The 24,927-nt window shown below is 39.8% G+C and overlaps 1 protein-coding gene across 2 annotated transcripts in view; it reads left to right on the plus strand.

Moving 5' to 3' along the window:
• Window positions 1-24,927, plus strand: part of GCC88 (GRIP and coiled-coil domain containing 88 kDa) — a 140,113-nt gene that overhangs the window by 80,160 nt on the left and 35,026 nt on the right. For both annotated transcript variants that reach the window (XM_070088797.1, XM_070088793.1), the window contains exons 6-10: window positions 2,808-2,973; window positions 4,832-4,945; window positions 5,262-5,426; window positions 7,758-7,926; window positions 24,626-24,731. In XM_070088797.1, coding sequence (XP_069944898.1) covers window positions 2,808-2,973; window positions 4,832-4,945; window positions 5,262-5,426; window positions 7,758-7,926; window positions 24,626-24,731 — 720 coding nt within the window. The remainder of the gene's footprint in view (window positions 1-2,807; window positions 2,974-4,831; window positions 4,946-5,261; window positions 5,427-7,757; window positions 7,927-24,625; window positions 24,732-24,927) is intronic.

A 24,927-nucleotide genomic window follows, 5' to 3' on the forward strand; every position in this document is an offset into this window, starting at 1 on the left:
AAATGGGCAAAATCACCGATGCGTAAACATCGTCGATACTGCTAACTTCACGAGAGCATAATTCCATAAGTTTTCCATCAATTTTCATACTTTTGGTGTCATTATGATCGGGAAAAAGATCCATTTCCCTGAATTAAGCCTGAATACCTTCCACATCCCCCCCCCCTGGCGCTGCATAATCCTGTGGGTTTAGCGCTCCCCTTGATTATTATTATAATAATAATAATAATTATTATTTTTTTTTTTTTTAAATTTCCGATCCTGACAACAAGTTTAGGAGAGGGCCTGCCGACCCTGAAAGGTTAATGAAGTGTCAGTTTGTACAGTTAAAAAGAATGAGGTAAATATATGAGTTTGTGTGATGAATAACTAACTGACTTGACTGACTAATTTATTTGACAGACTTGACTGATTTACTTGACTGACTTTACTGACTGACTTTACTGACCTGACTGACTGACTTTACTGACTGACTTACTTTACTGACTGACTTACTTTACTGACTGACTTATTGACTTAAAGTTACTTTTTCACTGCAGAGGGCCCTGATAAATCTGGAAACAGTGCTCTGAAATCATGTCTAGAGCAACTGATGACTTACAGTCAGCTGTATAATGTACTGCAGGGTAAAAGAGAACAGAAATCCACTACAGAATTTATGCACACTCCAGTACAACCATCAACTTCGGTATCAGAACCTCTACCATTCACCTCTGTCTAGTAAGGCAACAGCATAACTCTCCACTTTCTTAACAATCATCGACAAATGCGAGCACACACAATTTAAGGTAAGAAATACTATTATTTATGAAAGTTAAGACACATGTGCAACATCTGGATATCTTTATTGTAGACGTTTCGCCATCCAGTGGCTTTATCAATACAGATTCTAGGACATAATAGGAAGACAGTAGAACTATATACAAAAGATAAGGTAATCAGTCCCTCAGTCCCTCAGTGAACACTAACCCCAAGGCTGAGGGACTGATTACCTCATCTTTTGTATATAGTTCTACTGTCTTCCTATTATGTCCTAGAATCTGTATTGATAAAGCCACTGGATGGCGAAACGTCTACAATAAAGATATCCAGATGTTGCACATGTGTCTTAACTTTCATATTGTCGGTATTTTATACCTTTCTTGCACAACTATTATTTATGTTGCATTTGTAATCTTAAGCAGTAAAAACAACATAATAGGTCACAACAATGAACTACAATTACATATTCACTTCTATTTTTGTAAGATCTGGAGGTCTAAAAAAAGTTGCTTGTCTTTTTTTGGGCTCCGAGGAATGTAATCCTGTTTTTCCCACAAGTTCTTCAGTTTATCTAACACGGATTTACTTAATACTGTGTTTTCAGGAACGTAACTACCGTGTAATATAACGGTCTGCTGTATTACTGAAGTAGTTATTGAAGTGATGAAGGAGAGAGCTTTATTTGTACAGAGCCTGGGTTAAGCGTTCGTCTGGTGGGGCGGTGCATGGGTTTACAGGGCTGTCTTCCTTAGATCATCAATTTTATCAAGTTGTTAGTATTCTTGGGTCATTTTGGGTTCTACGTGGGTTTGTGCAGTTGTACCTGCAATTAGGCCATCACAGAAGCTTTGATAGGCCCTATACACAAATAACCCGCACGTAAAAGAGAGAAGCTTACGACGACGCTTCAGTCCGACTTGGACCATTTACAAAGTGTGACTTTGTAAATGGTCCAAGTCGGACCGAAACGTCGTCGTAAGCTTCTCTCTTTTATGTGCGGGTTATTTGTGTATCGTTCCAGTCACGGTATTGTGCCTTTTTTTGTTATTTGATAGGCCCTGGTTGTTGAAGAAAATAGTGGGGCTAGAATGCTGCTGCTGCTACCTCTGCCGCTGCCAACTGGAATTAAAAGTTTCTAACAAAACCAGGGCAGATGCATTGGCAAGTCTTCTAACAGCTCATGCTCCTGTTCAGTTACACAGTTATCTTAGCAGTAAAAGTTCACTCCCTCATTCCACTGGTCCACTGGTGACTGGCTTCAGCCAGGTCATGTAGTGTGGCTGCATCCCTCCTCTAGTTAGTGATACATCTTCCATTTACTCTCATGACCTCAAAAAGTGAAATATCCCTTTTTTTTTTTTTTACACAGGGTTTGACAAGGTTAAGGATCCCTAACTTTATTGACAAGCTATTTACAGGTTAAGGATTCCTAACTTTATTGGCAAGCTAAGAGCTGTTACCTACATCAGACATACAAGTAGGGAACAGGATGAAATCGGAGCCATCTGTGGGCCAGCATTTTCATTTGATCAACTGACTTTATCTTGTTGACATCATTAAGCTGTATGAATGTGTTCCATACTTGAGTCATCCTGGGTATACAGTGGACCCCCGGTTAACGATATTTTTTCATTCCAGAAGCATGTTCAGGTGCCAGTACTGACTGAATTTGTTCCCATAATGAATATTGTGAAGTAGATTAGTCCATTTCAGACCCCCAAACATACACGTACAAACGCACTTACATAAATACACTTACATAATTGGTCGCATTGGGAGGTGATCGTTAAGCAGGGGTCCACTGTATATGATCTCAGATGGAGTGATGTTCTGGAGAAGGGTACAGCAAGAGTGAAGTTGCTGCTTTCCGCCCATCTTGTGGCATAAAAGCTTGTTTCACGCTGAGATTCCAATTTTCACACACTTCATACTTGCTTAACCATCTTAGAGATTTTGTTCTGGACTTAATAATAGAGTAATATCTATTTACTTTTTTATTTTGTTTACTACTATAATGATCGCTCATGCATGTTAATCTTGTACAGAGAATTAGAGAGCAAGCTAGCAGTAGAACGCAGTACACGAGAACGACTGGAAGCCTCACTGGATGAGGCCAAGCAACAACTCCAACGCTTAACACCAACCTCCAACCATCGACCTCAAGAACTCTATGAAAAGAAGATCATTGATTTGCAGAATGAATTAGAACAGGTAATAAACACTATTTTTCTTTTTGATTCACTGGTACTGCTGGCCCGGGTCTCTGCCAGTTTGCGACCCAGCCCTGGCTCTCTATCACAGGAGTGTCTGAGACGTATGTCTGCCATGGGAGTAGGTACAAGTACCTCATTTTCTGGGGCCAATTGTCCCCAGGCCTAACCCTATTCCCCACCCTCATCGGGTGTAGTAAAATTTATCTTGCCAAAGTATGGTTAAAATAAGCTTGTAGAACAAATAAACTAGGTATCAACAATGAGGACACTTAGCTTTGTCGCTGTCTCTGCCTACCACAGCTTCTCCCGGTAGGTACCTCTGACGTGAGAGTGTTAACTTTGTGTTAACTCTTGTGAACATTAATTGTAGCCTAAGCGCTTCTACTCTGTTTTGATTTAAGCTGCTTTCTCTTGTAGCATTTGCCCCTTTTATTCTTCATGTGTTTACAGATCATCAGTTTACATTATGGTTACCTTTCACTTTTTTGTTTTACAACATCAGTCATTTTGTGCCCAAGTTAGAAGCACATTCACTATTGTTACTCAACAGTTATGTTGTCAGAAGTGTGTTGATATCACAGTTCAAGTGAGCTTTCAGACAGCAAACTCTACCCATTCTTCAGAGTTCAGGCACTGCACTTTCCATCTACAGAATTCAAGGCATTTACTTTTAGTAGAGCTGAGTTTACTTGAGTTGAGCTCTGGCTCCAAAGCCTTCCTATTACTTTTGACAACAGCTATTTAGGGATGTACTGTGCTCTTCCTTTGCACTTTGATGGAATTTCATAGAATGAAAGGAACACGTAAAGGACTTAGGAATAATTATGTCAGCTGACCTTGCTTTTAAAGAACATAGTAAGACAAGGATCACAACAGCCAAGAGGATGATGGTGTGGGTGTTGAGAACTTTAAAAACAAAGGAAATAATGAAGACGGTGACACTCTTCAAATTGCTAGTGCTCCCTCATTTAGAATATTGCTCAGTGCTGACGACCCCATTCAAAGCTGGAGAAATATCAGAGCTGGAACAAATACAGAGATCGTTTACAGCACACATTGGCCCAGTAAAGCACTTAAATTACTGGGAATGCCTTAGTCTTGAACATGTGCTCATTGGAGTGAGGGAGAGAGCGATACATCATAAATACTACCTGGAAAGTACCTGAGGACCTGGTCCCAAATCTGCACACTGCCATAACAACATACTGGAGTGAGAGATATGGGAGGAAGTGCAGAATAAACCCAGTGAGGAGCAGGGGTGCGGCGGGCACAATAAGGGAACACTGTATCAACATTCATGGCTCCAGACTATTCAACATCTTACCAGAAGATATCAGAAACATGGCTGGAACAAGTGCAGAAGCCTTTAAGAGGAAACTGGACAAGCATCTTCACTGGGTGCCAGATGAACAGGCTGTGAGGGATATGTGGAACAGCAGGGGTCTAGTAGCAACAACCTGGTTGACCAGGCAAGCACCAGATGAGCCTGGCCCATGGCCGGGTTCCGAGAGTAGTGAGACTCTCAAAACTCATCAAAGTTATGTCAAAGGTTGTTGTTTATAAGTGTCTGAAAAATTATTGTTCTTTTTGTATATAATTTTTATGAAAGATGATTATACGTGATGTATGTATACATTTTTTTTTTTTTGGGGGTGGGACTTTGCCAATTTTTGCATTAAATAAAGAATTATGTAATAAAATATTGTGGATATTCTCCCTCAAATATATGCACTGAATTTTTTAGGACTCATACATGAGGCTCTTAATTTATAATTTAAAATTAAGAAAAGGCAACTTTAAATTTCCAACAGATAGAATATTATAATCCCATATGCCATTTTTTGCTTCTGATTCAGGTTCGATCTCGTCTCAAGAGAGCAGAACAGCAGTCAGAGGAGCCACCTATATTACGCAAGATTCAGGGACAGATGGAGGAAATGCGAATGCAACATAACCAGGCTCTTCAGCATGTATGCTAGTAGACACTCCAAAATATACATCATCATAAATTGCCAAATAAGGAGAAATTAAATTCTACTGAAATCTTACTGCTCTTAAGATTACCATGTTTCATTTAAGGTTAATCTTCATATGCTCAAAGCACCAGAATACTCTCTTGTTAATGTTATGTTCTTCATTTGTATGTTAAATTAATTTCTCCTTGTTTCTTTATGAATATACATAAGCTGGCATCTGATATTGCTCAATCTTATTTTCCTGTATTCCCTACTTATCTGTCCAGTACAATTTGTTTACATTAATATTCCTTGTTTACCTCTTAATCAGGAGATAAGTCGTGCTGCTGTTGTAGAAGAATCTGCAAGAGAGTTGGCAAAATGCCATGAGGACCGTGTGGTAGCCCTCGAAGGTCGGCTTGCTGACCTCTCCCTCACTGTTGCTTCTTACGACCGGACACGGCAGGATGACCTTCATGCCATCCATAAACTGAAGGTAACATTTGCTTACTCCTGGTGGGTAAATTGCTTGTCATTTACGTGAACTTGTTTCACCTGTTGGTTGGGATTTTTCACCCTTGGAATGGCCTGTTTGCTTACTATCAGTGATAAACTTCGAAATTTGAATGTTACCAATTTTTCTGGCCACTTCATTGCCAGATACATTTTGGCTGTTTTTCAGTTTGCTTGGACTATATTCCTAAAAATCAGTACTTTACTCCAAGTCAGGAACATATAGAAAAAATAGGGTAAAGTTCCTTGGGTTTCCAAAAATGGCATATAATTTTTTTGAAAATTGTCTAAAAGTCAAAATAAAAAAAACCTGTTGGTAAAAAATACATACAGCAAATGATGATGCTCATTAGTATGATGTTTCACCTAAATGAGGCTATCAGGTGCTAAGAATATCATAACGAGCAGCATTTATTTTGCACTGAGACGTGGTGGAGTCAGTGTTCAGCATGTTTAAAGGTGAGATGTCACAACTGGTGCAGGTGCAGTGACCTGTGAGGCAATACAGTGAGGTCAGGTATCGTTAGAGGTGGCCTGAATCATGAGGTCAGATCCTGGTTATTTATGTTTTTCATGTTGTTTCATAATTTTAGTTTTGATGAAGTTCTGTATGGGGGTTATAGAAAGAAGCGTAGCTACTGATTAAAAACATGCTGCCTCTCTTGCTTTCCTGGTTTAAGAAGTAGGCTTGCATTGATGTTCATGAGATGTGTATGTTTATTACTGTGTATCTCACACACATTCAGTGTGTCATCCATCCTGCATGGTCATCATATCCATATGTTTTAAGCTTCATTGCTTCAGGGAGCAACTCAGTCTAATGGAACCCTCTATATAGGTCACCTTGAAAGTGGAACTCCCTGCCATTTTTTGATGTTCTTATCAGGGATAATGACACCTTCAAGACTAAAATCTTCAGTAAATCAATAAATAAAATTTATCTTATCCATTTCTAATCTCATGATGACTGGCAGAACAAGAATACATAGAACTGTTTCCACTTACAAATTTCCTAAGCACATTATCAATGCCTGTGATGCTAAAGGTCTTAACATTTTCAAATCTTTGGGAGAATAGTACTATTGATCACAGGCTGATTCTACCCGCTGAACAGACAACAACTTCCATCGCACCTCGTACAGCTGACATTTTAGTAGTGGTGCTAAGAACACAGTTAGGGCAGGGGTACACAGTATTTAACGTGGTGAATGAAATCTCATTTATATAGCTCGAACGTCAGGGGACTTGGACACCCAACTACAAGAATATAGATGCACAAGTAGGATGAATGACAAACTGAATGCCTATGTGATACACAGGAATGCACATGTACATCTCATGAACTTCAAGCAAACTCACCTATTATACCAGGAAAACAACAGAGAGTGGCAGTTGTGATGAAAATTAAGACACATGTGCAACACATGGGGATCTTCATTGTAGACGTTTCGCCATCCAGTGGCTTTATCAATACAAATTCTAGGACATAATTGGAGACAATAGAACTATATACAGAAGATGAGGTAATCAATCCCTCAGCCTTGCAGTTGGTGTGAAGAGCAACGTAGTCGTGAAGATTCTGGAGGACAGGTAAGAAGGCTGACGCTTATATACTAACGTCATGTGTAAAAGGACAGGTAGTAGACGAAGGCATAGTCACTGTGGTTACTGAAAGCAGTTAAGAGTTTTTATGAAGAAAGTTAGGCTCAGGTTAGGATATGTAGGAGAGAGAGAGATTGTTTTCCAGTAATGGTAGGCCTTAGATAAGGATGTGTGATGTCACCATGGTTGTTTAACTTATAGATGGATTTGTAAAAGAAGTGAATGCTGGGGTGTTGGGGAGAGGTTTGGAATTAAAGTATGCAAAATCTAATACAAGGTGGGAATTACCATAGTTTACTTTTAAAGTTTATGTATCTTTCTAAAATGTCATTGGGAAGAACCATTTTGACACTGGAACAACAATGAATACTTACAACAAACTTACTATGTACATATGTTGTGTCTTCAGACATTGTCTCACATGGTCTTTGTGTATCATTTCTCAGAAAGTTTTCTTGTTTTAAGTTAGTTTTATGACAATCTTGGATTTTTCAAATGAATGATAGTTTTTTGTCAGTATCTTAAAATTGGTCCTCCAGATTTTCTTTAGTTTGTCTAACTTCTTTACATTACTGTATTGGCATACAAGTTTTTAAATTGGTGAGCCTAAAAAACCTAATACATACATATATCTATAATTCTTGAATTTATTCTTTTTATGTACTGAATGCATTAGATATATTTACTGTATATCTTTTTCTTATTTTTTTAGGAGAAAGTATCGGAACTGGCACAGGAGAATGCATTTCTTGCATCACGTTTAGAGCAGGACATGGACAATAGTGAGACAGATGTGAATGCTCTTTGTCGTCGCTTATCCAAGCTTCGTGACCAGCTGATAAATGCTAATTTTCACACATCTCATCCTGTAGACGTTGAAAGTACGAGTTTAGATGTGTTTTTATTTTTGCTTTTTCTTGTGCATTAAAACTGAGCACGCACAAACATCCCCACAAATGCGGCTAGGTAAGAATAAGGTGAGTATCATATGCCGAGGGAAAAGTGATGCCAGGAAAGGTTAAAAAGTATTTTCATAGTTGTGGATTAGTGAATTGTGATGAATGCTTCAGCCACCTGGCATTAATCAGTGAAGATGGAGCACTATAAATAGGCAATTATTAATAGGTAATTACACTCATTGTGTTTACATACATTTATTTTTGAAATTTAATCCTGCAAAATACTAGCCTAAGCGAGGAGCACATACATCAGCATTATATATTGTATTTAAAACAATAGGTTATGTCATTTTGGTAGTAAGAAATCATTGTTTGAGAATCTTCTTATCACTTAGGTAACTTTGCTTCAGTGGTCCTATATAGAAATGCAATAGAATAATTAGATGTAACAATAGATGCACTGGAGATGTCATGTTGGACAACAATGTGTGATGTGAATACAACCTTTAATCACTTAGCGACGTACTCGTTTACTGACACCTCGGACTTACGATGGGCTCTCTGATCAGTTTGTATACCTAAATAATGTATATTAGAGCTGATTTCCTCTATTCCATTTATTTCAGTATACAGTACACTACTGTATAAACATTTAAAAATATACCAGAAATGTTATAAATGGTGCAGAGGTGACATTAAAACTATATCAAAGATGGTTGACACAAACCCACTACCATTATAGTATGCTCCTCACTTAGTGACGAATTCGTTTAACAACGTGGTCTTAGGAACAGAACTCCATTGTTAAATGAGGAGAGACTGTATTATGCAAAGATTTTGGAGTGTAGAAATTAAAAGGCAGTGTGGTATCACCAAGGGTGATACCACACTGCCACATCTTACTCCCTTGGTGATACCACATTAGGTGGGGATGTTACATTCAGAGGGTAATCTGAGTTGCATTGTCAGTACACTTCTGGCAAGACAGCGATTGATTCAGTGATAGTGAATATTCAGTGAGCACCATCAGCCTGACTGACCTACCACTCATTCAGGTCTGGTCCAAAACTGAGCCCTCAGAGTGATGATTCATGTAACTATCAACAAAAAATAAATATGGGTGCAATAATATAAAATACTGCTCATTGGGCTAGTACACCAAACAGGGAGTAGAATAAAATTATCTTAGAGGCATCCACACCACCATATGTTCTTGGATGACTGGTGCAACATCTAGCTTGGCTGGATGCGTCATTCTTGAGAACTGTGTGGTCCTGTGGACTAGAGCATCATCTGTCTTTCGCTCACCATGAGGTAGGCCAAAACAGCATGGGTTTGACTCCATGGCTAGTCACAGTGTTGTTATTGATATATATATATCTTTCTTTTTTTCAAGACACCGGCCGTATCCCACCGAGGCGGGGTGGCCCAAAAGGAAAAACGAAAGTTTCTCCTTTTACATTTAGTAGTATGTGTATACAGGAGAAGGGGTTACTAGCCCCTTGCTCCTGGCATTTTAGTCGCTCTTACAACACGCATGGCTTACGGATGAAGAATTCTGTTCCACTTCCCCACGGAGAAAAGAGAAAATAAACAAGAACAAGAACTGGAAAGAAAATAGAAGAAAACCCAGACAGGTGTGTATATATATGCTTTTATATGTATGTGAAGTGTGACCTAAGTGTAAGAAGAAGTGGCAAGACGTACCTGAAATCTTGTATGTTCATGAGACAGAAAAAGGGACACCAGCAATCCTACCATCATGAAAGCCTGTAATTGTTTTACATGATGGTAGGATTGCTGATGTCCCTTTTTCTGTCTCATGAACATGCAAGATTTCAGGTACGTCTTGCTACTTCTACTTACACTTAGGTCACACTACACATACATATACAAGCGTGTGTATATATATATATATATATATTTTTTTTTTCAACAAGTCGGCCGTCTCCCACCAAGGCAGGGTGACCCAAAAAAGAAAGGAAATCCCCAAAAAGAAAATACTTTCATCATCATTCAACACTTTCACCACACTCGCACATTATCACTGTTTTTGCAGAGGCGCTCAGAATACAACAGTTTAGAAGCATACACATATAAAGATACACAACATATCCCTCCAAACTGCCAATATCCCAAACCCCTCCTTTAAAGTGCAGGCATTGTACTTCCCATTTCCAGGACTCAAGTCCTACTATATGAAAATAACCGGTTTCCCTGAATCCCTTCACTAAATATTACCCTGCTCACACTCCAACAGATAGTCAGGTCCCAAGTACGTACCATTCGTCTCCATTCACTCCTATCTAACACGCTCACGCACGCTTGCTGGAAATCCAAGCCCCTTGCCCACAAAACCTCCTTTACCCCCTCTCTCCAACCCTTTCGAGGACGACCCCTACCCCGCCTTCCTTCCACTATAGATTTATATGCTTTCCATGTCATTCTACTTTGATCCATTCTCTCTAAATGACCAAACCACCTCAACAACCCCTCTTCTGCCCTCTGACTAATACTTTTATTAACTCCACACCTTTTCATAATTTCCACACTCCGAATTTTCTGCATAATATTTACACCACACATTGCCCTTAAACAGGACATCTCCACTGCCTCCAACCGTCTCCTCGCTACTGCATTTACCACCCAAGCTTCACACCCATATAAGAGTGTTGGTACTACTATACTTTCATACATTCCCTTCTTTGCCTCCATAGATAACGTTTTTTGACTCCGCATATACCTCAACGCACCACTCACCTTTTTTCCCTCATCAGTTCTATGATTAACCTCATCCTTCATAAATCCATCCGCCGACACGTCAACTCCCAAGTATCTGAAAACATTCACTTCTTCCATACTCCTCCTCCCCAATTTGATATCCAATTTTTCTTTATCTAAATCATTTGTTACCCTCATCACCTTACTCTTTTCTATGTTCACTTTCAACTTTCTACCTTTACACACATTCCCAAACTCATCCACTAACCTTTGCAATTTTTCTTTAGAATCTCCCATAAGCACAGTATCATCAGCAAAAAGTAACTGTGTTAATTCCCATTTTGAATTTGATTCCCCACAATTTAATCCCACCCCTCTCCCAAACACCCTAGCATTTACTTCCTTTACAACCCCATCTATAAATATATTAAACAACCATGGTGACATTACACATCCCTGTCTAAGACCTACTTTTACCGGGAAGTAGTCTCCCTCTCTTCTACACACCCTAACCTGAGCCTCACTATCCTCATAAAAACTCTTAACAGCATTTAGTAACTTACCACCTATTCCATATACAGTGGACCCCCGCATACCGATGGCATCACATAACGATTAATCCGCATACCGCTTGCTTTAATCGCAAAAATTTTGCCTCACATACCGCTTAAAAACCCACTCACCGATTTTCGTCCGAGACGCGTCCAATGTGCGGCCTGAGCCACGCTCACATGTTCCGCCGGTGGCATTGTTTACCAGCCAGCCTCCGCGGTAACATCCAAGCATACAATCGGAATATTTCGTATTATTACAGTGTTTTCGGTGATTTTTCTGGAAAATAAGTGACCATGGGCCCCAAGAAAGCTTCTAGTGCCAACCCTACAGCAATAAGGGTGAGAATTACAATAGAGATGAAGAAAAAGATCATTGATAAGTATGAAAGTGGAGTGCGTGTATCCGAGCTGGCCAGGTTGTATAATAAACCCCAATCAACCATCGCTACTATTGGTGGTACAGCTGCTGCTGCTGCTGCACTGTCAGCTGCTGCTGCTGCTGTAGCATCGTCTGCTGTTGCTGTAACATCGTCTGTTGCTGCTGTAGCGTCGTCTGTTGCTGTACCACCGTCAGCTGCTGCTGCTGCTGTAGCATCGTCTGCTGCTGCTGTAACATCGTCTGTTGCTGCTGTAGCGTCGTCTGTTGCTGCTGTACCACCGTCAGCTGCTGCTGCTGCTGTAGCATCGTCTGCTGCTGCTGTAACATCGTCTGTTGCTGCTGTAGCATCGTCTGTTGCTGCTGTACCACCGTCAGCTGCTGCTGCTGCTGTAGCATCGTCTGCTGCTGCTGTAACATCGTCTGTTGCTGCTGTAGCATTGTCTGTTGCTGCTGTACCACCGTCAGCTGCTGCTGCTGCTGTAGCACCGTCTGTTGCTGCTGTAGCATCGTCTGCTGCTGCTGTAGCATCGTCTGTTGCTGCTGTACCACCGTCAGCTGCTGCTGCTGCTGTAGCATCGTCTGCTGCTGCTGTAGCATCGTCTGCTGCTGCTGTAGCATCGTCTGTTGCTGCTGTACCACCGTCAGCTGCTGCTGCTGCTGTAGCACCGTTGTTGGTGTGGCTTATTGAGAATACCAAGAAACAATTAACCCCAGAGGATTTGCCACCCAGGATAACCCAAAAAAGTCAGTGTCATCGAAGACTGTCTAACTTATTTCCATTGGGGTCCTGAATCTTGTCTCCCAGGATGCAACCCACACAAGTCGACTAACACCCAGGTGAACAGGGAAAAATGCCTGGAACTAGTGCTCATATTGGTGAATTTAAAGCCAGCAAAGGTTGGTTTGAGAGATTTAAGAATCGTAGTGGCATACACAGTGTGATAAGGCATGTTCTGGAAGAAAATGCCAAACAGGACCTACAGTACTCAGGAGGAAAAGGCACTCCCAGGACACAGTGTCTCATCAGTCATTGCTGCATCTTCAATAAAGGTAAGTGTCATTTATTCTTCATTTAGTAGACTAGTACATGCACAATATATACTGTGCATGTACTACTCTACTATTGTGCATGTATCCTTCTCTTTGTGTGTGGGAAAATGTATATTTCATGTGGTAAAATTTTTTTTTTCATACTTTTGGGTGTCTTGCACGGATTAATTTGATTTCCATTATTTCTTATGGGGAAAATTCATTCGCATACCGATTATTTCGCATAACAATGACCCCTCTTGCACGGATTAAAATCGGTATGCGGGGGTCCACTGTACTTGCAACATCTGCCACATTGCTCCTCTATCCACTCTATCATATGCCTTTTCTAAATCCATAAATGCAATAAAAACTTCCCTACCTTTATCTAAATACTGTTCACATATATGCTTCAATGTAAACACTTGATCTACACATCCCCTACCCACTCTGAAGCCTCCCTGCTCATCCGCAATCCTACATTCTGTCTTACCTCTAATTCTTTCAATTATAACCCTACTGTATACTTTTCCTGGTATACTCAGTAAACTTATTCCTCTATAATTTTTACAATCTCTTTTGTCCCCTTTCCCTTTATATAAAGGGACTATACATGCTCTCCGCCAATCCCTAGGTACCTTCCCCTCTTTCATTCATTTATTAAACAAAAGTACCAACCACTCCAACACTATATCCCTCCCAGCTTTTAACATTTCTGTCCTGATCCCATCAGTTCCAGCTGCTTTACCCCCTTTCATTCTACGTAATGCCTCACGTACCTCCACCACACTTACATTCTGATCTTCTTCACTCCTAAAAGATGGTATACCTCCCTGGCCAGTGCATGAAATTACCACCTCCCTTTCTTCCTCAACATTTAAAAGTTCCTCAAAATATTCTCGCCATCTACCTAATGCCTCCCTTTCCCCATCTACTAATTCCCCTACTCTGTTTAACTCACTCCAAAATTTTTTCTTATTTTCATTAAAATTTCTTGACAGTGCCTCTCCCACTCTATCATCTGCTCTCCTTTTGCACTCTCTAACCACTCTCTTCACCTTTCTTTTACTCTCCATATACTCTGCTCTTCTTATAACACTTCTGCTTTGTAAAAACCTCTCATAAGCTACCTTTTTCTCTTTTATCACACCCTTTACTTCATCATTCCACCAGTCACTCCTCTTTCCTCCTGCCCCCACCCTCCTATAACCACAAACTTCTGCCCCACATTCTAATACTGCATTTTTAAAACTATTCCAACCCTCTTCAACCCCTCCATTACTCATACTTGCACCAGCCCAACTCTCTGCCAATAGTCGCTTATATCTCACCTAAACTTCCTCCTCCCTTAGTTTATGCACTTTCACTTCCCTCTTACTTGTTGTTGCCACCTTCCTCTTTTCCCATCTACCTCTTACTCTAACTGTAGCTACAACTAAATAATGATCCAATATATCAGTTGCCCCTCTATATATATATATATATACGTATATATATATATATATATATATATATATATATATATATATATATATATATATATATATATATATATATATATATATATATATATATATATAGTTAGTGGAGCCTCGACCAACGATGGCATTGATTAACGATAAATCCGACTAGCGACACATTTTAACGCAAAAATTTTGCCTCGACTTGCGCTAAAAGACCCGACCAACGCTATTCGTTCCGTTCGAGATGCGTCCACTTTGGCCTGAGCGCGCCTCACTTGTCTCATGGGTGCCAGTGTTTACAAGCCAGCCAGCCACCGCGGCCGCTTCCAAACATACAATTGGAACATTTCATATTATCACAGCCGTTGTAGTGATTGCACCTGCAAAATAAGTCACCATGGGCCCCAAGAAAGCTTCTAGTGCCAACCCTACAGCAAAAAGGGTGATAATTACTATGGAGATGAAGAAAGAGATCATTGCTAAGTATGAAAGTGGAGTGCGTGTCTCCGAGCTGGTCAGGTTGTATAGTAAACCCCAATCAACCATCGCTACTATTGTGGGCAAGAAAACGGCAATCAAGGAAGCTGTTCTTGCCAAAGGTGCAACTATGTTTTTGAAACTGAGATCGCAAGTGATAGAAGATGTTGAGAGACTCTTATTTGTGTTGGTAAACGAAAAACAGATAGCAGGAGATAGCATTTCTCAAGCGATCATATGAGAAAAGGCTTGGAATTTGCATGACGATTTAATTAAAAAAATGCCAGCAACTAGTGGTGATGTGAGTGAATTTAAGGCCAGCAAAGGTTGGTTTGAGAGATTTAAGAAGCGTAGTGGCATTCATAGTGCGATAAAGCATGATGAGGCTGCCAGTTCAGACCACAAAGCGACTGAAAAATATGTGCAGGAATTCAAGGAGTACATAGACAGTGAAGGACTGAAACCTGAACAAGTGTTTAATTGTGACGAAACAGGCCTGTTTTGGAAGAAAATGCCAAGCAGGACGTACATTACTCAGGAGGAAAAGGCACTCCCAGGACATAAGCCTATGAAAGACAGGCTTACTCTGTTGATGTGTGCCAATGCTAGTGGTGATTGCAAAGTGAAGCCTTTATTGGTGTATCACTCTGAAACTCCCAGAGTGTTCAGGAAAAACAATGTCCTCAAGGCTAATTTGTGTGTGCTGTGGAGGGCAAACAGTAAGGCATGGGTCACTAGGGACTTTTTCTATGACTTGTTACACCATGCATTTGCCCCCACTGTGAAAAATTACCTCCTGGAAAATAAATTGGACCTTAAGTGCCTCCTGGTATTAGATAATGCTCCTGGTCATCCTTCAGACTTGGCAGAGCGACTTTCTAGGGATATGAGCTTCATTAAGGTGAAGTTTTTGGCTCCTAATACCACTCCTCTCCTGCAGCCCATGGACCAGCAGGTCATTTCCAACTTCAAGAAACTGTACACAAAAGCTATGTTTGAAAGGTGCTTTGTAGTGACCTCAGAAACTCAACTGACTAAGAGAGTGTGGGAGAGATCACTTTACCATCCTCAATTGTGTAAACATTATAGGTAAGGCTTGGGAGGAAGTGACTAAGAGGACCTTGAACTCTGCTTGGAAAAAACTGTGGCCAGAATGTGTAGACAAAAGGGATTTTGAAGGGTTTGAGGCTAACCCTGAGAATCCTATGCCAGTTGAGGAATCCATTGTGGCATTGGGAAGTCCTTGGGGTTGGAGGTTAGTGGGGAGGATGTGGAAGAGTTGGTGGAGGAGGACAATGAAGAACTAACCACTGATGAGCTGCTAGATCATCTTCAACAGCAAGAGGCCACACCTGAGGAAACTGCTTCGGAGGAGGGGATAGAGAAATTGAAGAAGTTGCCTACTTCTAAGATTAAGGAAATCTGTGCAATGTGGCTTAAAGTGCAAACCTTTACGGATGAAAATCACCCTGACACAGCTACTGCAAGCCGTGTTGGCAACCTGTATACTGACAATGTTGTGAAACACTTTAGAAATGTCATAAAGGAACGGGAGGTACAGGCCTCTGTGGACAGATATGTTGTGCGACAGAAGTCCAGTGACTCTGAAGCTGGTCCTAGTGGCGTTAAAAGAACAAGGGAAGTAACCCCGGAAAAAGACTTGCTACCTCAAGTCCTAATGGAAGGGGATTCCCCTTCTAAACACTAAGAAGATCAACACTCCCCTCCTCCCATCCCATCAATCATCACCAGATCTTCAATAAAGGTAAGTGTCATGTAACTGTGCATGTCTTCTTCAGTTTGTGTGTATTAAAATTAATATTTCATGTGGTAAGTTTTTTTTTTTTTCAATACTTTGGGGTGTCTGGAACGGATTAATTTGATTTCCATTATTTCTTATTGGGAAAATTAACTCAACTAACGATAATTTCAATTAACGATGAGCTCTCAGGAACGGATTAATATCGTTGGTCGAGGGTCCACTGTATATATATATATATATAGATATATATGTATATATATACATGTATATATATTCTAGGTAGTAGATTGGTAGACAGCAACTGCCCAGGGAGGTACTATTGTCCTGCCAAGTGAGTGTAAAATGTAAGCCTGTAATTGTTTTACATGATGGTAGGATTGCTGGTGTCCATTTTTCTGTCTTATAAACATGCAAGGTTTCAGGTATGTCTTGCTACTTCTACTTACACTTAGGTCACACTGCACATGCATGTACAAGCATATATATACATACCCCTATGGGTTTTCTTCTATTTTCTTTCTAGTTCTTGTTCTTGTTTATTTCCTCTTATCTCCATGGGGAAGTGGAACAGAATTTTTCCTCCGTTAGCCATGTGTGTAGTAAGAGGCAACTAAAATGCCGGGAGCTAGGGGCTAGTAACCCCTTCTCCTGTATATAATACTAAATTTAAAAGGTATCAAATGATTTAGATTAAGAGAAATTGGATACCAAATTGGGGAGGAGGAGTATGGAAGAAGTTAATGTTTTCAGATACATGTACTTGGGAGTTGACGGGTCGGTGGATGGATTTATGAAGGATGAGGTTAATCATAGAATTGATGAGGGAAAAAGGTGAGTGGTGTATTGAGGTATATGTGGAGACAAAAAACGTTACCTATGGAGGCAAAGAAGGGAATGTATGAAAGTATAGTAGTACCAACACTCTTATATGGGTGTGAAGCTTGGGTTGTGAGTGCAGCAGCGAGGAGGTAGTTGGAGGCAGTGGAGATGTCCTGTTTAAGGACACAAAGCTGTGTGGTGTAAATATTATGCAGAAAATTTGGAGTGTGGAAATTAGGAGAAGGTGTGGAGTTAATAATAGTATTAGTCAGAGGGCTGAAGAGGGGTTGTTGAGATGGTTTGGTCATTTAGAGAGAATGGATCAAAGTAGAATGACATGGAGAGCATATAAATCTGTAGGGGAAGGAAGGCGGGGTAGGGGTCGTCCTTGAAAAGGTTGGAAGGAAGGGATAAGGGAGGTTTTGTGGGCAAGGGGCTTGGTCTTCCAGCAGGCGTGCATGAGCGTGTTCGATAGGAGTGAATGGAGATGAATGGTATTTGGGACCTGACAATTTGTTGGAGTGTGAGCAGGGTAATATTTAGTGAAGGGATTCAGGGAAATCGGTTATTTTTATATAGCCGGACTTGAGTCCTGGAAATGGGAAGTACAATGCCTGCACTTTAAAGGAGGGGTTTGGGATATTGGAAGTTTGGAGGAATATGTTATGTACCTTTGTACATATATGCTTCTAAACTGTTGTATTCTGAGCACCTCTGCAAAAACAGTGATTATGTGTGAGTGAGGTGAAAGTGTTGAATGATGATGAAAGTATTTTCTTTTTGGAGATTTTCTTTCTTTTTGGGTCACCCTGCCTCAGTGGGAGACGGCCGACTTTTTAAAAAAAGAAAAAAATAGAAAGAAAAAAAAAACATTGCCAGATAAAGTAAGGGAGAATAAAACCATGTGCAGCATTCTGAACATTTATTAATATACAGTGAACCCCAGTTTTCGTAGGGTGTGGGAATTGGGCAGTTCAGATTTTGAGCACTTTTTTTTTGGCCAAAATTTGCCCCTGGATTTCGAGCATCCGCTCAGAAATCATGCTTGCGAAACACGTCCACCCGCCAGGCATGCCGCTTGTCGTGTGTACCACATTCAGTCTGCCACTGTTTTTCGTTGAGTTAGCAATACTCCGCACGTTCATCCATTGTTTTTGTGCTTGTTTATTGATTGTGACTGAAATAAGCTACCATGAGGCCAAAGAAAGGTCAGAGTGCCAGCCCTTTAGTAAAGAAGGTGAGAAACACGATAGAATTGCTTCAGCGGAGGAGGAAGAGGGAAGAAGGTGCCTTCTTCAGTGATTAAGGACATTTATGCAAAGTGGAGTGATATATCACCCTTACAAAGCTGTTGCAAGCCATGTCAGCAACATGTTCATTGACAGTGCAGTGTCCCATTTTAGGCAGATTTTTAGTGAGACAAGGGTCCAGTGCCAGTAAAAGACAAAGAGTGAAAGAACCCCAGAGAGGCTTTGATACCTGAAGTCCTTGTAGAGGGGGATTTCCCTTCCAGATAGTAACATCAACTCTTTCTCCCCTCCTCTCCTTCTTCAATACACCGACAAGAGTCTCCAATAAAGGTATGTAATGTTCATTTATCATTAAAATTAGTGCTTTAGATTTATTTGTCATTATTTTCTTTATGTAAAACTATATAGTTATTCTTTAAAAAACGAATTTTTGTGAATATTTTTGGGTGTCTGGAATGGATTAATTGGATTTACATTATCTTTTATGGGAAATATTAATTCGGTTTTCATCCATTTCTGGAACGGATTAAGCCCGAAAACTGGGGGTCTACTGTATTTGATAAGTTTTCTCTTAAGTCTGAAAAATTAAATTGCTCCTTGTTAACCCTTATGAGCCACTCTTTCTGACGTATTTATACACAAATTCTAGCGGCTTCAAATCGAGAGGGAGAAAGCTGGTAGGCCTACATGAGAGAGAATGGGTCTGAGTGGTGGGTGTGCTTCCTGTGAAAAAAATCTGGGACTCAGTGGTGCATTGTGGGAACACCATCTTTGTAGTCCATTTTCACCATGCCTCTCAGTAAGTTCCTCACTCCTCGGCGGATTGGAGGTCTTTTTTTCCCCAAGTAATAGCTCTAACAGTGATGAAAGTGTCAGTGAAAGTGAATTCCATGGTTTTCCAGTGGGTGTGACCGAAAAAAGTGCCCAGGATAATGTAATTAGTGATGAAAACCCAGATGACCCACGACCTTCCACCTCTGGTGCTGGGCCGGCTCGTTCACGTTCACGTTCACCTGTACCAGGATGAAAGAGGAAACTATTTGCCCGTGTACAAGACTCAGATGTGAGCAGTGAAAGTGATTCAAAGTTATTGAAAGCAGTTCTAGTTGTGACAGTGAGGGTGAATATTCCCCAGTGAAGCTGCAGTATATACGACATAGCATGCAGTCTGGTAGTGTTTCATATGCTGTTCCAAGGGGAAGGAGTAAATCTCGGAGCACATCCCGTGGCCCCACACCACGACCTGATAGTGAAGATGACGATAGTGTTACGATGGGTATGAATGATGTGAGTGAGGCAGCAGGTGGTGGTGGTGATAGTGATAGTGGCATGAGTCATGTGGCACCGGCAGCAGGCCGCGCTACTACCCACGCTGCTGACTCTGCACAACCAGCCTCACCCAACCATACACTCCCACAACAACCACCACCACACCCACAACCTGCACAACCATGTTTCAATATCCAGAACCCACCAGCAGACCGCATCTGGGATTGGCAGGAAGGTGATGAGTTTGTTCCCAGTCCCCATGACTTTGATGAAATACAAAGTGGAATACAGCCATCATGTACACTTGGGAACAATGCTACTGAACTGGAGTGCTTTCAGTTATTCTTCGATGAACCCCTGATGGACATTATTGTCAGGGAAACCAACACATACTATGAGTACACCATGGCAAATACAATTCTCTCACCAAGATCACGGCTACACCAGTGGAAGGACACAGCTGTGGCAGAGATGTACCTGTTTTTTGCCACAATAATGCTTATGCCACATGTGTATAAGCACACTGTCACCACATACTGGGCAACAGAACACCTGATTTCAACCCCAGGTTTTAGTGACATCATAGGTGTGAATCGTTTCTTGATATGGTTACGTATGTTACACTTTTCAGACAAAACAAGGCCTGACAGAAGCGACAGGTTATATAAGATCGGAAATGTGTTGATGTACCTGAAAAAAAAGTTTTGCATGTATTTTTATCCCTTCAGGAAGCTTGTTATTGACGAGTCTTTGATTTTACTCTAAGGAAGACACTCATTCAAGCAATACATACCAAGCAAGAGGAAACACTTTGGTATAAAGTTGTTTGTACTGTGTGATTGCAAAAGTGGTCTCGTTTTGGATATCATTGTGTACACTGGCAGTAATACATTGAGAGATACCAGGAAGTTATTGTGTATCTCTGGTGATGTGGTTCGAACAATGATGGAACCATATCTTGGTAAGGGGCATATATTATTTACTGATAACTGGTACACAAGCCCCATACTCAGTGATTTCTTGTGGGCAAACCTTACAGACTTGTGTGGCATAGTTCGTGGTAATTGTAGACATATGCCAAGGTTCGACGCTGGCACTTGCAGAGGTGAGGTGCAAGCCATTGCTGCCAATGACATCATGGCATTTCGGTGGCATGACAAACGTGATGTCACATTGTTGGCATCAGTTCACCGAAACGAAATGGCACATACTGGCAGGCACAATAGAGAGACCAATGAACCCATTCTAAAACCTGCAGCTGTCACGAACTACAACCTCAATATGCGCTTAGTGGATAAATGTGACATGCAGATTGGGTTTGCTGATTGTGCATGCAAGAGTTATAAGTGGTATATAAAACTTTTTTTTATCTTGTTGATATTTCCATGCTAAATGCTTATAACATACACAAGTTGAGGACCAACAACAAACCAAAATATGGTGAATTTTGTTTGTCAGTCATCAAACAATTAATCGCCAAGTACCAAGGAGCAACGCCTGCAATAGACCAGCGCCCACGAAATTACCAACACATGCCATCTCGTTTGAGGCCTGGTGATTACTACACTACCCCATACAACTGCCTCCTAGTGCTTTCAAGAAAAATGCTCAGAAGAGGTGTTTTGTATGTGGACATACCACAAAACACCCACAAACACGCATAGACACTCGTTTTATGTGTGAGGAGTGTCAAGTGCCACTCTGCATATACCCATGTTTCAAAGAGTTCCACAAGCTGCAGCAGTTCTAGGAAAGTGTTCAGTGACTGTACATCTGTATATATATTATGGAACAATAGCAATAAACAATGTTTTGTATTGTTTGTTTGTGTAAAAATGTTTTATAACCAAACTAATAGTGATAATGTTTGTTCAGTTATTGTGTTGTAAACAATAAATGTATATTTGAACAGTGCACCTTACTTTGGTCTCACAGGCCACATAAGTTTCTTAGAAAAGAAAAATATTGGAAAATACAAGAAACCTTCGAAATGGAGTAAATAAAAGAATACCGGGTGGGTGGCATTCGCCGCTGTTGCCATACGCTGCTCATTTTCTGCCAACTTTGTGCCTCTGTATCTCAGTAAGTACTGATGGCAAAAAAATTTTTTTAGGCTTAAAACACTCAGTAAAATAATCCTAACATTTTGGTAAGAAAAAATAATATTTTTTTTTTCGAATATTTTGCGACATAGAATGACAGTTTCAGAAAGGGGCCTGCGACAGTCAAAGGGTTAAAGCTATGGTATCCATAAACCATCACATTTGGGCTCAGACTGTGGCTCTTTGGTATCCTTTACGGTATGGCGTACCTCACTAATACTGCATTTTGCTTTAGAGTTCTTAGCTAATACAGTGCCTTTCAATTATATTCATGTTTATTATTTTTGACAGCGATGCACACATCAGCTGACTGGAACCATTTTGTTACCTGCTCTCAGTCTGTTTACAGCATTTATGCACTTCATGTCTCAGTGTCATATTCTGGCAATTTTCAAAATTGTTCAAACTTTTTACTTTTGTTATTGTTATTATTGTACTTCTAGAATGTTCATTTGTCAGTCACCATAAGCCAAAGATGAAAATATTTTAAGGTTAGCAATACACTACTATAGCATTTTTTTATTTAATATTTTTGCTTTTGCATCTTTTTTTTTAGACCTATCTCTATTGTACCCTTAACCATTTGAGGGTCCAGACTCCAAATCTGAAAATTCCTCACAGGGTCCAAGAATTTAAAAAAAAAAAAAAAAATTCTTATGAAATGATAGGGAATCGTTTTCTGAAGGTAACAAAACAAAAAGTACGAAATTTGATGAAAAATTGACGAAATTACGCTCTTGCGAATTTTGCTGTGTCAGCAATATTTACGCATCGGCGATTTTGCCCACTTTGAGTCCTATTTTCGGCCAATTAGACCAAATTCTTAGCTATTTTGCTAGTATGTGTTCTATTTTATCAGAAATTGGTAATTTGGCCATTTTCACACAAAGTTCAAAGTATTCCAATAAAGAATAAATATTTTATTTCTTTGTGAAGGTTACAATGTGTAATTACAGTTTTGGTTTGTTAAGTACAGTGGTACCCCAAGTTTCATACAGCTCCCAACTCGAACAATTATGTAAGTGTATTATTGTAAGTGCTTTTGTAAGTGCATTTTTGGGGGTCTGAAATGGGCTAATCTAACTTACATTGTACCTTATGGGAACAAATTCGTTCAGTGACGGGCACTTGAACAGCCTTCTGAAATGAATTATGTCGGAAACTGTACAAAGAAAGCCACTATCATGCCGGGGCATTTTGGGCAGATAAGATAACAGTGGTTAACTTTTATTAAAATCTTTATTTAATCTTAATACTAATGCATGGTAGTCAGGGTGAAGGTTAATAGAATAATAATCTTGAAAGTCCCACATAATGAAAAACAATATTACAATTAATGGTTCAAGCAATAATATTTCATGGATTGGCAGATGTTTAATAGACTAGAGGTCATATAATGTAATAACTGACTAGAAGTTACTTTGGTTGGTTTGATTAGTATTGAGAGAGAAGATGATTTTTAAGTAAAGTCCTAAATTTATTAGTAGTCAGGGAATCCTTTAGCAGTTCAGGTAGTGAATTCCAGGTCTTCGGGCACGTAACATGCATTGCATTTTTGCACAGTGTTTCAAAATATGGTCCAGAATAAATAATGCAGGCATTCCTGGCACTAAAATAACATTTCCTCTGTTTATTAGTTGTTTCCAGGCTTTACACATGAATTTCATTTTGATTTTTTATTCACACCAAAAGATAAAAGATTTACTGTTATGCAGTATTGTAATAATTGTATAAATAATATCAGTGCATTCGTGACTGCACATTAGACTCACCAGCTGATGTGTATTGGACGCGTGATGAGATTTGTTGACTATTAAACATTGGCAAAAATCGAACATTTCCGCTACTTTGAGCTCAATTTCAAGTTATTTTGAGTACTAAAACCAATCAAAATCATCTCTCTTTCTGTAATATATCTGCCATTCTATCCAATGAGACCAAGAAACTGTGAATACAGTCATAAAAACCATATGAAAATACACTGTGAAGTTGCTATTTTAACCCAAAAACATGGTCGCAGTTTTTTTCTCATGCACAGCGTACTGCAGGATTTGTTTTATATGGTGCACACATACCACAAAGATGCATTCTCTCATATCTAGGCCCAAATTTACTGCTCACAGCTTACCTGAGTGAGCTGAGCTCATGACATAGTCCTACGGCTTGGACCCTGGCTTCATAGCCGTAGAAGTATGGGACGGACTCTTAAAGGGTTAATAAATAATAGCGTAAACATGTTTTTAGGCTTTTATATATTTAGGCTCTTATATGCACTGGCAAGTGAAAAAAAAAAAGGCTGTGATACACTTTGAGGTGATATTTGCCTTATGGCAGCAGTCTGGAACCTAACCTACCATATTAATGAGGTATGCCTGTGTTTATATTTGTAAGTCTGAAGAGCTGCATGCACCTGCTACTTGCAACTGCTACTTGCACTTGACCTGGCCTCTGCATCATTTCTTGAAAGTTATAATGAGATTACTATCTACAGCCTCTGCTCACTTAGCGACGTACTTGTTTACCAATGCCTCGGACTTATGACGGGCTCTCTGACCAGTATTCATACCTGAATAATGTATATTAGAGCTGATTTCCTCAATTCTGTTTATTACAATATACAGTACACTGCTGTATAAACATTTAAAAATATAGCAGAAATGTTATAAATGGTGTAAAGGTGACATTAAAACAATATCAAAGATAATTGACCTAAATTTACTACCATTATAGCATGCTTCTCGTTTAGCGACGAATTCATTTACCGACGGGGTCTTATGTCCCTATCTCTGTCGTTAAGTGAGGAGAGGCTGTATAGAGAAATCACTGTCAAGCTTACAGAATTATTGACCTCGGTAGGCCTTCTGTATGGAGGCGAGAACATACACGCCAGGTGTCAGCAGGAGTACGACCAACTGAAAGACGAGTTTGAAAACTACAAAATTTCCTCCAAGCAGCAGTCAAAGTAGGTTTTATTTTTTATTAAAAATATAACCACTATATATGCAAAATGATAATATTGTAAAGTGTTTTTTAATTTTTATTACAAGAATTTGTATTTACAGTAGACCATTATATTACACAGATTTATTTGCCATGTTTTGCTTATTGCATTATTGAAAAATTGCAGCACAAATTTGTACAACATTTTGTAAAATTCA

This window comes from Cherax quadricarinatus, chromosome 2 (assembly GCF_038502225.1).
Source record: "Cherax quadricarinatus isolate ZL_2023a chromosome 2, ASM3850222v1, whole genome shotgun sequence".
Classification (NCBI taxonomy): domain Eukaryota; kingdom Metazoa; phylum Arthropoda; class Malacostraca; order Decapoda; family Parastacidae; genus Cherax; species Cherax quadricarinatus.